We start from the raw sequence: 14,804 nt of genomic DNA on the forward strand, positions 1-14,804 counted from the left end.
GTTATAAGTAGTACAGCACGCTACTGGTTAGTGGCAGAGAGAGAACATTCAAGTAGTTTTGACCCATGAAGTACAGGCAGATTAGCAGCAGTATTTCCTAGATTATCTGTATTAAAAATGAAGGGGTTTTTTGGTTTGTTTGTTGTTGTTTTGTTTTGGGGGTTTTTTGTTTTGTTTTTTAACTGTCCAGACGGGTTGTGAATTTCTGTTCCCAGGTCTGTTATCTGCAGATCTTTTATGTATTCCCTTTGAACATGAGGACTGTGAGGTCTGTGAAAAAAGTGTGCTCCTACTTGTGTTCATATTTATCTGTCCTTTATATTTTTTTCATTAAGCATCACATTCTGATATAGGAAAGTTCTTTTCTAGTTTCATCCACATAACTATGTATTGCAATTATACAATGTCTCTTTGAGGCCTGCGGAAAAGCACTTGATTGCCTAAAAGCTTTTTGTAGAGCTCTCCCAGCTATACAACTGGTCCAATAAAAGGTATCACAAAAAAATCCTTGCTCCTCATGCATTTCCTGGACTACTGTGGCTATAGAACTAGTAGAGCTGGAGTTCTATCTGACCGGAAAAAATTCCCTTTGCTTCTCAAATTCTGCTGCTTAATATTCAATTCTATCTCTGAATACACATAATACAAGACTCGCCCCCGCCCCCAATATCAATGTTTTTACATCACAAAAGGAAAAAAATCCTAGAGTTTCATATTGAGATTAATGTGGTCCTAAAGCAACAATAAGGAAAAATATCTACTTACTGCGGATTTTTTCCACATCTTTACACAATTTTGCTATTAATGGTCCTTTTTCTAACTGTCCATCTTTTCTGCAATATATTAATGAAGAGTTATTTGCAACAATGCAATGGGCAGCATTGTATAAGATGCACTGCCTAACATTAATAACAAAGAAAGGTGGGTCCTGTCCCAAGTTTTAGGCACTTTTGCCTACTGAAGCACTGATCTTATATGCGGTATGTAACTGCAGCCCCTCCTATAAAATTCCATTAGAAACCTCACTATTTACACATCCTAACATCTAGTCAATTTTCATAACAATGAAGTACCAATTCCTACATAATATTTGATGCCTTACTCAATTTGGATTTTGACTCAAACATGTAAAATGAGGGTCTGGATTCAGCTATTTGATTAATATCTGCCAATGCTTATAATAGGCATGCAAAGCATCAGTGAAATCAAGGCCTGGCCACACTGCATGATTTAAGTCACAAATTTCAAAGTCTTGTCTGTCATTATAATATTGGATCCCAGATAAAACAGATCTTCCAAACCTAAACAAATTTTATCAAAGCCAGACAGTCCTGACAGCCACAATTTTTAGGCATTTCTTCCGTCATATTTCTACTTAAGATGATAGAAACTTTGTCTCTTATCTAATGATCCACCTTATAGGAATGTTAGGATTCCAAAAGAAATCATTATATAAAACTACCTATCTTGAAATAGTTCTGGAACATTCAATCACTTCAATTCATGCTCAGATTTATTGGGATTTGATAGGAGTCACCAAACAGTGACCTTAAGCCACACAAGTGACCTTAAGCCATAGGTAGAAAGTCATCACTTTAACTTTTTTCACTTGTTTGTGATTTTCTTAAATTTAATTTTGGGATGAAGTTTAATCTAAGCCAGGGGTCAACAAACCAAGCATGCATGCCGAGCATGGCATGCAAGGCCATTTTGCTTGGCACACCACCATCAGCCTGAGATCTAAGCAGCTGCTGCCAGCCACAGAGCTCAGGTTGCTCTCAGCAGGCAGCTGGGAGGCTGCAAGCAGACCAGGCTCCGTGGGCCGGCTACAGCTAGAAGACTGCAAACAGCTGCTCCAGGCTCTGGCATGTTGGCACTCCCAAGGTAGACACTGTGTTTTTTTCAGCACTCCGGCCAAACACATTGCCTACCCCTGATCTAACCAATTGAGCATCATAAGGTAAACCAAAGAGAAAGAAGGTAAGAAGTTAAGTCTTCTATAAAGATTAAGATGCATTTTCACAACAGAATACAACAAGTTAATCCTTTGATTACCACTTGGTTACAAGTACATGAAAACTAGCAAGTAGTTAATTTCTCAAAGACATGAGAATGACTGAAAAGGGAATGGCAATACACAGTATTTTGTTTTTTATTACTGTTTTTGAAAATAGCTCAAGTTAAAATTTTACAAACGGTTTTATTTTTTTGGAAAATCTTCTGCAGTTAAACTTTTTAACAGATTTAGAAATTTTCAATTAAAAACAAGGAATTTTACTTGGGAAAGTATAACAAGTATATTAAAAATGTTTAAATTACACTAGTTTATTTTAAGAATCTAGCATGTTGATATGTTGGTGAAATTGCTTCCTGTATTTTATTTGGCATATAAAACTAAGCTTAGTTAAGGTAAACTTTAGTTTAAGCTGAGATCTGTACTCATTCTGACAACCTTCTAAGATACTGCACAATCAAGAGGCACTATTCAGCTGAAATCCCAAACAATTCAGTAAATTATTACTATGACTCCTGTATGCCCAATTTATGTATTCATCTCCCTAATAATTTTTTTTTGCTGTTGAAGAAACTGATTTTCCCTGTAAAAGAAAAACAGCCATTATAAATATAGGACAGGGAAGAAAAATGCTTTTTGTAATAAGGAACAAGAAGCAGTTCTCAAAGCAGTGTGATTTACTCATACACTCTCTGCATCCAGCACCATTTTTGAAGCGGAGCATGGCAGCCCCCCTCCCCACCTCTGATTAAGCGAGGGGCCCTGGGAGTCCTGCCCCTCCCCTGGATATTGATGAGTAATCACCTGTGACTTTGGGGAGGGGCAGGACTTCCAGGGCCCCTTAATCCAGAGGCATGGCAGGGGCTGCCCTGCCACACTCCACTGCAAAAATCTGCCCCTTCCCCATAGGCTTCACAACACCAGGGCCTCCTACCTCTATTTGCAGCCACCCACTTTTCCTTCTTTTTCATACGGACTGGGCTTTTTCCATGGACAACCTATCAAATTTGCAGTTTCCACAAAAATTGCATAATCATAATTTGGTAGATCCCTAGTTATCTTAAAGGAAAAAAATGTGACTATCCAACAGTCTTATTCTTATGGTATAATATTTATCCTTTTTTCCTTAGTGCCTGGACCAAAGAAATCAAGCATAAAAGATGCAAATACATGAAACAGTCTTTTGAAGGATCTTCCAAAATTAGTTTTAAATATTTAAAAAATAGTGTTTATTTTGAACTCTTCCCCAGTATTTATGCAATCAAGTAGACCTAGTATTAGTGATAAAAAAGAATGCTTAAATGCTACTAAAGGGAAAAGGGAGCATTTTGTTTCCTGTAAAAACTTAACTTAAAAATAGGACAGCCACTCCAAAATGTTTAAACTAAGTTATGTCTATATTCCATTATGGCTACTGCTAAATCTTTTATTCAATGTACCACCGACCTCTTAAAGCCTTTTATATTGATATGGCAACATTTTCCCTTACTGCAGCAGCAGTTCTCTTTCTCTTCTTTCTCCCTTAGTTGCCTCACCTGAACCTGCAACAAAAAAGAGTCAGTCAACTTTGGAACAACTAGAGTGCAAACCAACAGATGCATTTTTTTTTAAATTAACATACAAAGAATAGTTAGCTGATACACCCTCTAAGATACATCTAAAGGGCCTGATACATCCTTAATCCATAGGTTATTTGGATCCAACAGAACCTCTAAAACCAGAAATAATTCAATCTGTTCAATTTCATGCATCACTTCAGAACTGTTCCCCTGGTTTGTCATAAACCTAAATACTGTCCACTAGTTCCCCTTCAAAACAGGCTAGCCAATTCCAAGTTTCTAGTTTGAGCTATTCAATATGACTTGCTGTATATAAAAATGCAACACCTGCCAGAGTGCAATGCATACTGTCCCTATATACGGCTCCATTTCCAAACATGTGGCACAATTAATCTCAATAACAAAACAGCCCTCTAAATACAGGAAACAAAATAAAGAGAATTTTCAGATGCACAGGAGCTTTGGGAATGTGCAGAAAATGGTGAAGAAACACTGGTCCACACCAGGAGAGTTTTTAAAGGGATTAAGGAATATAACTTTAAAAGTTGTTTTAAAAGATTTGGGGTGAGGGGAAGGGGGAGAACCACTGCATACGAGTCATTCTTATTTACATTTATATCTATTGCATCACATCTTGTACTAACATTTTACATTCTTATTTTGTCAACTTGCTAATAATGCAATTAATGAATTTTCAACAAATGACTGTAACAAGACAAATAAATGTACAGTCCCTTGGCTAATAATCTCCTTACACTTTAAACGTTAGTTTATCTTACTCTAGACAGTGTCTTGGTTCTTCAGAAGAAAGAGCATACAAGCATGCAGTTGTACTAAAGTATTTTCTAGGAAAGGGAGGTATCTTTTGGTCATACCTCAGTGACAGCAGATTCAAAGACAATCTACAATGATGGGAAGCACAAGAAATAACAGAAGCTCATTTCTTAAACCAGTGCCTCAATTACGTCTCTCAAAATACTACACAAGAAAAAAAAATATGAACAACCCACGTTCTATAACCAATAAAAAAAGTTGGAACGAGGTTTTTTATTAGTGTTATAAAATCATAGGACTGAAAGGAAGCTGAAGGGTAATCTGGTTCAATGCCCTGCACAAATACAGAAATGCTACTGCAGGGACTATAATACAGGACTCCTCAACCTCCAGGGGTTTGTCATAACACCAGCAACAGCAACAGATGCATGCTCCCTTCTGCTAATTCTCTCCAACCCTATTAAACTTGCATTCCTTTCTATACAATCCCCCAGCTTTCAACAGGAGAGATGGAAAGTGCCCTCTATCTAGTCTGTAGTTAAGATACTCCTCCTGGGAGTTTGGGGCAATGGTTTTCAAGCCATGTCTCCCACTTCTTGGGAAACTGCTTTAAGGCACTAAAATTACCATATAAACAGCAACAATCCCCACTGCCATCCTCCTCTAGCCCTATTTTTATTGGAAATAACCAGGGCTACTGTGATCCTGGCTGTGCCTATCTACACATTAAGCCTACCATTAAAAAAAGCCTGAAAACAGCTACTGGATTAGTCCCCAAAAGGGACAGGTCCCTTGTCTGTTGCTACCAAATAGTTGGTACCAGTCTGTTTCTACCTTTATCCATGGAAGTGCAAGGACACTCAGATTGGCCAAGATGACACGAACAGTAGCACTTCAGGTACTTAAAGCTGCTGTAGTGCCAAAGCAGTTTGGCAAGGCTTTTGTGAATTGCTCAACCAGAAGCAAGCATTTACATCCACCTAATTTACATTTTAGGTCCCTAAATACTTTTCTGCAGCTACAGTTCACACTATTTAGGAATCCATATGGATAAGACTTAATATTTCAGATTCATTATACATTAAATATTAGCTTCTATTTTCACTGATAGAGCTATAAAACAAGAGAGAGACATAAACCACTGATTCAAAGACATAATGATTATGTACAAATCTCGCACAGATTCATTTACAGAAAAATTAAACAAATTACATTTTATTTCCATCTTATTTTCAGAAATATATGGACTACACCCAAACAATCTGCTGGAGACTCAACTAGCACTGTTCTGGACATTAACCACTGTAATGGATGGTATAATTGCTTCAGCATAGGTAGTACAATTAGAATTTATTTCCTTATTGTGGTTTAATAAGGTTTTCCAACCCAGTGGGAGCCAACCATTTTGGCAGGCATGTCACAAATTAGCACCAAACACTCATGGCGTGCCACTATGATCCCTTTTTTCCACACTTAACCAATCTGCTACTCTGCTTTCTGCTCCCTGGCCTGTGCTTCCTGCCTGATCTACTACTCTGCTTTACATTCCCTGCCCTATCCACCACTATGCTGTCTCTCAACCTACCACATGGTACCCTACCCATCTTCCCAACCTACCACGTTACACACACAAGCTCACCATGCCACTTGTGGCATCCATGCCTGAGGGTGGTCACTCCTTCTTTAATCCAGGAGGAAAAAGCTTTGGCATATACCTGTGAGACTACATGGGCTATTTAAAAAAGAAAGAAAAAAATGAGAGTTTGGGACTTACCTTTATACAGTCTTTTAATGAATCAAACACACATACTGCTTGAAAAGGTTTGCGGTCAATAGGACACAAAGCCATGATCTGAAAGAAAATTTTGTTTATTATAATCTGTATCAAGTTAAGGAGAAAAAGTCCAAATATCTGAAATTTAACAATAAGTCAGAGAATACAGCTTGCTGAACACACAAAATTATGGCTTACACATCTTAAGAAATTATTGCTTATTATTCTAGAAAAAATTAACTATATCATGATAAATGTTAGGTACAGATTTAGTATTTTATCAATCACTTACATATCTAATCTTTCAACAACGCAGGGTGGATAAAAAATTCACAATTAAAAAAGATTTATATTAAAAAAATCAGATTTTTTATTTAATTGTATTTTTGATCTTTTTTGTTAAGATGCTTTTAAAAAAATAAACATATAACTGTAATTTTAAGATATGTTAAAACTCAAGATGTCATCATGGAATAGGGATTATAAATTCTCATTTTGTACCATTTGAGATAGTATATTCATGTAATCTTTTCAGAAGTTTTATACAGTAGGTCACAATAGGTCATGGACTATATTAGGGGCCCAATCTTATGGAGTTCCCAGTGGCTCCTCTATAGATTAGTAAATATTAAAGAAAACCACTCTACCCACTGGGAGTCAGTGGTCAGTCTGGAAGATCCCATTAAGCATCTCTGTGATGCTTAGTTTCAGTTCTCAAATCCTGGATTTGTCTCTCCATAGATAATGGGCAGACAAGGTTCTTTGGCTAGATGCAATCTCTTTTATTAAACCAACTAAATAGTCAGAAAAATTGTTCTTTGCAAGCTTTCGTACACAAACACCCTTCTTCAAGCATATGGAGAATTTGTCTCCATATACTGCTATTTCTTACCAAGGATATTATCACTGGAGATGAAAGATGACAGACCTGATTATCCACCCATCAGCCCCACTGTCTCTCTGAAAGTTTGTGTGTATACAGTCAAGCTGTTACCTTTCCCTGAAAGTGCAGTTTCAAGAAATTAAAAGAATAAAGGATATCCAACAATCCACTTTTGTAAAAACAGATTAAACAGAGGCTTCCTGATGAGTGATTTAAATGCAATAAGGAGAAAATCTACCTCCGTGAAACAAAATGTATCAGATTATTCAGTTAAGAAGTTATATTTATACAAAATTACCTGCCACTTTTTTCTACAGAGTAACAAGCTTTACTTCACCTTATACAAGAACATTTGCGTTCTCATGTTTCAAAGCTACAAAACTATATCCAAGAAAACAAAAACTTAAGTAGCAATCTGAAAATTATGGCCTGAAAAGTTCTTTTCCATCCTCCAAAATTTACACTATTTTCTAAACCATACAATTAGCATATACACACACACAATCAAGGTAAAACAAAAAAAAATCTGTTGCCCAACAAGGCCTTAACCTCTGTGATGCTTCTATTTGCTGTAAAGGAATTAACATAAGATGCCTGATGCAACCAACAACTGACATTTTTACATGTACCGATTACCAGGATCTATTTCCAAACAAAAGAAGTAAGAAAGAGGAAATAAACCTTCTATTATGTCTCCCCTGTGTGGAGGGATATTGGTTCACAACAGAGAGACAATTATTCATCTTTTACCTGTCTGCGAAAAGATTCTTATTACTAGATCTTGGCTAAGCAGTAGAAGTTTGGTGGAATTCATATTTCCAACCTACAATTAAATCTTAAATGGGTTTTTTTAGTAATGTGCCATTGTCCACCACACTCCACTCATGCTCCTCCTCATTTCAAGAAGTGTGTTTTAATTAAATGCGAGCTAGCAGGTAATAGCTAAAATGGAATAAAAGCCTAGTGAGGACAAAACACAATTTTCTTTTAGAGGTACCTTAGCTTATTAAATACACAATTTTTACATGCTTCAGCAGATTGCAGTACCCCAAGAAAACTGAAAATTAGAAGCTGCTTTGTCTTCATCAGGATTTTAATATAACTAGGGACCTATTTAACTTGCGGTTTTGTAGATTTCACGGATGCTGAAATCTGGGATGGTCTGCAAAATCCACAAGATCAACCAAAATACTTAAAAATAAAACACTTAAAAATGGTGATCCCTGCTGCTGGGAGGGGAAGGCACTGGCTGGCAAGGCAGCCTGAAGGGCAGCAGACAAGATGGCAGCTTCTCCCTCATCCCTCCTCCCCCTGCCTCTCTGCCAATCAGCACTAAGGGGTGGGGCAGCACAAAGGGCAGCCAGCAACGAGGTTGGTGGCTCCGCCCCCTCATCCTTCCTCCCCCCTCAGGCCTCTTTGTTTTAATATCGGTTCATAAAAACACCAACAAGAACATAGGGAGAGTCGTCTTCCATTTCTAGTAGGAATGCACTTCAGTAAACTTCCTCTTCATTAGAAATTAAACCGTGTGCCATAAAGTAGGGGGAAAGAGAGATTTCAGAAAAAGATCACTGCTCTTAAATGACTGACCCTGCACTACTGTCTATACTTCCTATGGAATATCTGAAGGTTGAAGCCAGAAAGCCCATATCATTATTGTGCTAGTTATCAGTAGGGATCTGGGTTACTGTTTCCCATGGAAACATGGAGAAAAACACAGACCTCCCCTCCCTTTTACTGAAGGAAAATGCAGATTTCTTAATTTAAAACAGAGAAACCTGCGGATTTTGCAGTTTTGCAGAGTTCTCTGCAGGCTGGCAGAGGTCCAGCCTGCAAGGGGTTAGGAAGGAGTGCAGTTGGACAGGGGATGACATGTGCATGTATACTTACATGACTGCTAGGCAGCCTGGAGAACAGCTCCCATAGGTAAGTTGGGTGGGAGGTAGTGTGGACTGGGGCTCTCATAGGGAAGGAAGGAGGGAGGAAGAGAGCTGGGCAGGGACAGGGCTGGAATGCATGGCCACAGAGCCCTAGCAAGGAACAGGACAGGGCCACAGGCAGTTTGTCCAGGGGATGGGAGGATCCAGGCCCCACAAATCTATGCATGGGACAGGGGCGGGCTGCCTGCTGCAGACTCAAGCTCCTATCCTGCTGCCCTCCCTCAGGGTTTACACAACCTACCAGGTGCAACCCGACATTGCAAGGAACAGTGGGGCTATGCAGGGATCTCCTTGCCATAAGGAGTTAAATGGATACTTTACTAGTTCAACCAACAACTCATTTCTTCTAGTTGGGAGGACAAAACAATGACTGATCCATACCATAGTGAAGAGTTAATGTTAACTAAAATGCAATTTAACTCAAAGGACAAAACTTAAATATAAAATTGTTTCCTTCAAACTGGAAACATAAACTATGGCTATAGAAAAAAAAAAACTATACACCAACACGTGTTGTTTCTCTACTTCCAACTAAAATCAAAATTGGCTGGTATTCTCAGACAACCTAACCCACAGCAGCAAAATTAGTGTTTAAATGAGGGAAAAGACTTGTAAGAGTCATAAGAAAAATGCACATGACAAAAGAAAGCTTTCCGTTAACCTTCAACAAATAACAGAACCTAAACAATAATTACTGATTATAACAGTACAGCAAAACTGCAGCTATGATCATTACTTTTATACATCAAGTTATTATATTTATCCACAATTAAGGATATGAAAGTTTTGCAGAGCTAAAAAGTTTTTAAAAAATGAAGGGCTGATAGAGTGGGTATAAAAAAAAAACACAACATTTTTTATGTAACTAGCAATTGCAGTTATAACAGCAGGTTATCCCAACTTAACCCTCCAACTAGCCATCATTAACTGGCTTTTTCGTATGCATCACAAGAGCAGTCAGGAGCTAGGTCTTAAGAAAGGAAGTGAAAAGTATCCAATTATTTCATTATACTGTAAAGAAAGCTACTTCATTCTAACAATAATTAAATCTTTTATTTTTAATCAATTAGAATGCATATATTGCCATAAAAAACAGTGGTAACTGAACTAGTAACTATGTCAGCTAACTAATTATTTTTCCTATTACAATTTCAGGAAAAAAAGGTGTAATGTATTCCAAGAGACTAACCTCTGCCCATTTGAGAATACAGGTCATGCAGAAGATGTGACTGCAGTTTTCTGGAAAACCAACTTCCTGTTCTAGAAGACAATTTAGACAGATCGGGCACCTGTCAGCTTCATCATGTAACAAGCCAGCAGAACAGGAACAGCTGTCTTCTTTTTCTTCACCTGTTATTACCAATGACACTTTCAAATTTGCTGCCATTTTGTTAAATAGTTATTGTAGATTTGAGTAAGAAGCAGTTTATTGAATGTGATATTACCATATATTAGAATCTCCTTAGTTCCTCAAATTTGTATGCAATGCTGTCTGTATGATACATTAACAGTTAACATGGTGAGTTTTATAAAAGCAGAGCAGGAAGCTAATTATCAGTGTTTTAGTTACTTTCTAGTCAAGCTGCTAACTAAAACAGCTTAGTTCACAAAGGAATTTGTAGTTGACTAGGAAAATCCTGAAAAGCAGAAACACCTATTATTTTCTGTCCAAAGAAAAGTTAACTCTCAGCCTTTAAAAATAAAACTTAAGGATGACAATTTACTGAATTAGCATTTTCCTACTGCATTTGGTATGAGTACTTCACATAAAAGCCTCCCCATTCACTAAACACTGCTCACGTTTCAGGTACTTCAACATATCAGGATGAGTTAAATGAACAAAATATCTACCTCATTTTAGTTTGAGTGAAATTACAAAACTAGAATTGGATCAAACTAATCTATTATCAGCAATCCGGGCTTTCCACTTGCCATGGGAAAAAAAATGCAGATTTTCCTCCTTTAGAAAGTGAAAACCTTGGATTTCCTCTTTAAAAAGAGAAAGGCAGGAAACTGTGGGTTTCCCCTTGCAGGCTGGAAGAGTTCTAGTGGGAGAGGGGAAGGCCCACAGGTGTTTCATTTTAATCATGGATTAAAAACCTCCAAATCCTCATCTTTCAAAGAATTTCAGATTTTAAAAGAGAAAGCCAGAATCCCTGCTTATTATGCTTACTGTTCCTCTGCCACCTCTGGGAAATTCTTGCCCCCTCTTCCAAATGTTTAATAAAACAAACAAAAACAGTGCTGTGCTTGGTTTTCACTCCTCAGACTTAAGAAAGAATGTCTTGTATTAGAAAAGCTTGTTTAACTCTATCCAATTATGCAGCTGGTCCAATAATATATAACCTTAAAAAATCTTTGCCGCTCTCAGTTCCTGAACCACCATGGCTACATCATTCTAACACTACTTCTAACTTAATAAATTCCTACTGCATATGGTAAATGCAGCAGTGCTCTTAATTCTGCTACTATCTTGTTTTCAAAACCAGTTATCATATTTTCTTAAAATATAACATCCCCAAGTATAATACACACCTTGTTTTTGAAAAGCATTATAAAGCCAGAATTATGGCTGCAGAGAGCAGGGACAGGGCCTAATCTTCAGCTGACTCATCCTCTTTCTGGCTTAACTAAGACCATACCTGCTACTGAAGACTGGTCTCCATGAGTAGACCTATTAGGGACCTACCAAGTTCATGGCAGAAGTAGAGTGCATGGCAGCTCCTTTAATCTTGCATGTTCCCCCCACGCACACCTCACCCCTTGGCCCCTGCCTCACTGCCGATTAGCGGAAGACCCGGAAGCTAAAACCATGGCTTTAAACACGGTGCCATTTTTGCGTCCCTGCTAGTCAACAGCAAACAGGAGGGCCATCTGGGGCCCCTCAGCCAATTAGTAGCATGACGCAAAAATAGCACCATTTTTGCTTGTCCGCTGACCAGAAGCGAGCTGCGAGCAGGGCCCCTGCATCAATTGGGGGGAGGGGGGGCGGCAAGGGAATGGGACCTGCAAGATTAAAGGAACCATAGCCCACCCTGCTTGCGCCATGAATTCAGTAGGTCCTACCTACAATTTTGAAAACAGCTGAAGAGCTGTGAAACAGTGTAAGACCACAAACCCTAACAGACAGCAAAAGGTTAGCTTGACTAGTGGAATGACCATTAGAAAGGAGAGATGATTGTTAACACCTGTGAAGGGAAGAGCAATAGGCCACTAACTCAATGGCATATTAATAGGCCACTGACTCCCTCAGCTGCCTGAATAATGCCAGAGCTGCTACACTGCTGAGCAGGAATCAAAAGAGGGGCAAAAAAATCAGCTTATCTCACTCCAAAACTGGGGGTGGGGGGAGGGGATGATTTTGGGAAAAAAGGTGTGCGCTGTGCAAGTAAATACAGTAATATAAATTACCTTGTTTTAGTTCATTTTTCCAGTTGATAGTTTGGACATGTTCTCCAACACTCTTTCAGCTCAAAACACAGATGAATGAAGACTACTTTGTAATTTAGCAGCAATAGCTGGGAGAGTGCTGGGGCAGCCCCTGCCTGAAATATTGGGTTGTGTCTGACAACTATGATCAGGATAGAGATACCACAAGTAACAGATTTTGGGGCCTTCAATGGGAAGAGAAACATTTGTTATGCTAACTTAAGTTTATAGTTTTACTTCTACTACCTACAATGCCCTAGTTCAGGGGAAGATAAAAGATAGATAGTCAAAGTTAATTTTACATCATTCATTTTATTGTCACAATATAGAAGTTACATATAGATCCACACACCTTCCATGTCTTCATGTTTTTGACCTTCAACATCTGGAACGTATTGCTTTTTGTTCTTCATCTCTATTTGAGAAATACAATCTGTAAAATATTAAAGCAATAATTCAGTTTTTCTTATTATGCTTATATTCCAATTTTAAACATTAAACCACTACCAACTTTATGAAGATACAGGTTTCCCTTGATTTATGCACGTTCTTTATATGTGAATTTGCTCTTATGCGATGAGCATATTTAGACCCGTAATTCGTTATACACAAGGCAAATTTAGCTCATATGCAATCCGCATAGATACCCCCCCCCCACCTAAGCAGGTAAGTTGGTGGGGGGAGGGGAAAGGGCCAACGCCACCTGCCTGCAGCTACTGGGCTGCACCACGCTCCACCTGTCCCCTTGCACCTGGGCTCCGCTTGTCCCCATTCACCTCTGCTCCTGGGCTGTGCCGTGCCCTGGTGCAGGCAGCTGATTTCAGCCACTCCTGGGGCTGCTGCAGCAGAAGCTGGGGTGTGTGGGGACAGGCAGAGCCTTGGCAGGTTTGGTGCATGGTGCAGCCCAGCAGCTACAGGCAGCTGGTGTTGGCTGCTCCCACAGCTGCTGCAGCAGGGACTGGGGTGCGTGCCATCCTGTTCCCTCTGCTTTGCTGCCTTGTGCAGCCCTAGGAGCTGCACCCCTTCCCTAGTCCCAACCTCACTCCCTCCCTCCCCACCATGGGAACCAATCCCTATTTGTTACATTGTAAAGTGGGTTTGCTTTATGAGAATTTGATTTGTGTGCTATTCTCTGGGAACACACGTACCGCATAAATCGAGGGAAAACTGTATTCCCAATACTTTATACTATTTCATTATATAATTGCAGAGCAGAGGTGTCTGTCTGGCAGGAGGAGTAGTAGAAGGCAGCTATGAACCATTTAATATGAACACTTTGTAGCTTTTTTTATTTGAACTGGTCCAGTGAGACACTGAAAATAAAGTAGATGGCTAATCTAAAGGATAAAAAAACCGCAAAAACCCTGTAAAATTGAGATGTACCTATTTAAATATCAAAACTGTATGAATACAAGTGCTGCAACTGACATATAATTATATAGGTAAAGTATACAAATATTCTTCTCAAACTCTAATATTGTAAAATATTGCCATATTTTAAAGGAAAAACATTATTATTAAAATAACATTTACTATTCTTAAGTTGTCTTTGTAAGTCGATCCCCTTAGTCTTCCTATCAAGCTACTCCTTCTGTACCATTACCAAAACAACTAGATTCTGCCATTTGCCTCCCTACCAGTTGTGGAGAAAGAACGAGCAGGTTTTAGATGCATGTGGAAGAATAGGAAAACTGAGTGATCCTGCAAGCCTAAACAGAAAGTACTGTGGTAGAGACAACAGCAGAGAAGGGAGGGGGGGCGGCACACAGGAATACTTTCATCATGAGGAAGGTAAACTCCTGTTCTGGTTTCCAAAAGGATCACAAGATGGAATAGCATATAGGTCTAGTAACAGGCCAAAATCATAGGTATAAATTTAAGAGTGATGGGCACAGCATACATAGATAAAATGGTCAATAGGTACCGTCATCTGTTGAAGAGTGAAATATGAGAAGAGGAAGTACAAAAGAAGTCTCTGGTTCCTCCATCCCACATGACTCACAGACTGCAAAGTAATAAACCAGAAATACAGGTTTGAATGCTAGCCTGTTTACTGCATCAGGAGCTAGAATATTCTCTCCTTAGCTTAGCTTTGGGAATGAAAAATAAAGGGAGTCCTTCCTCTTTCTGCTTTTACTATAATGGATCTCTGTCCTCTTTTCACCATAAAGTAATACCTTGACAAAGTAAAACCTGCCGTCACTAAACCTTATGTATTTAAATCTTCCCTTCTTTCTGAAGTTTAGACTCCTGTGGCCAAATTACAATTGTACCTACATCCATCTCACCTAAATTTGGCCCAACTTGCACTTTAAACACCCAAGTCCAAAGGAGCACTTCATAAAAACCTGCCTAAATGCCGAGGCACCTACATTTTTGTCAGGAAAGCTACGTAAGCTACTGAAACTGGTAATGCACATGCCTGGAGGTA

At 38.8% G+C, this 14,804-nt stretch overlaps 1 protein-coding gene across 1 annotated transcript in view; it reads right to left on the reverse strand.

Moving 5' to 3' along the window:
• Window positions 1-14,804, reverse strand: part of SCAF11 (SR-related CTD associated factor 11) — a 79,108-nt gene that overhangs the window by 40,986 nt on the left and 23,318 nt on the right. Inside the window, exons 2-6 of the mRNA XM_090042394.1 lie at window positions 12,726-12,806; window positions 10,134-10,294; window positions 6,122-6,199; window positions 3,461-3,555; window positions 766-833 (exon numbers count right to left, since the gene is read on the reverse strand). Of these exons, the coding sequence (XP_089898520.1) occupies window positions 766-833; window positions 3,461-3,555; window positions 6,122-6,199; window positions 10,134-10,294; window positions 12,726-12,786 (463 nt within the window). The 5' untranslated portion in view covers window positions 12,787-12,806. The remainder of the gene's footprint in view (window positions 1-765; window positions 834-3,460; window positions 3,556-6,121; window positions 6,200-10,133; window positions 10,295-12,725; window positions 12,807-14,804) is intronic.

Source organism: Crocodylus siamensis, chromosome 4 (assembly GCF_052110815.1).
Source record: "Crocodylus siamensis isolate JL-2025a chromosome 4, ASM5211081v1, whole genome shotgun sequence".
Taxonomy (NCBI): Eukaryota; Metazoa; Chordata; order Crocodylia; family Crocodylidae; genus Crocodylus; species Crocodylus siamensis.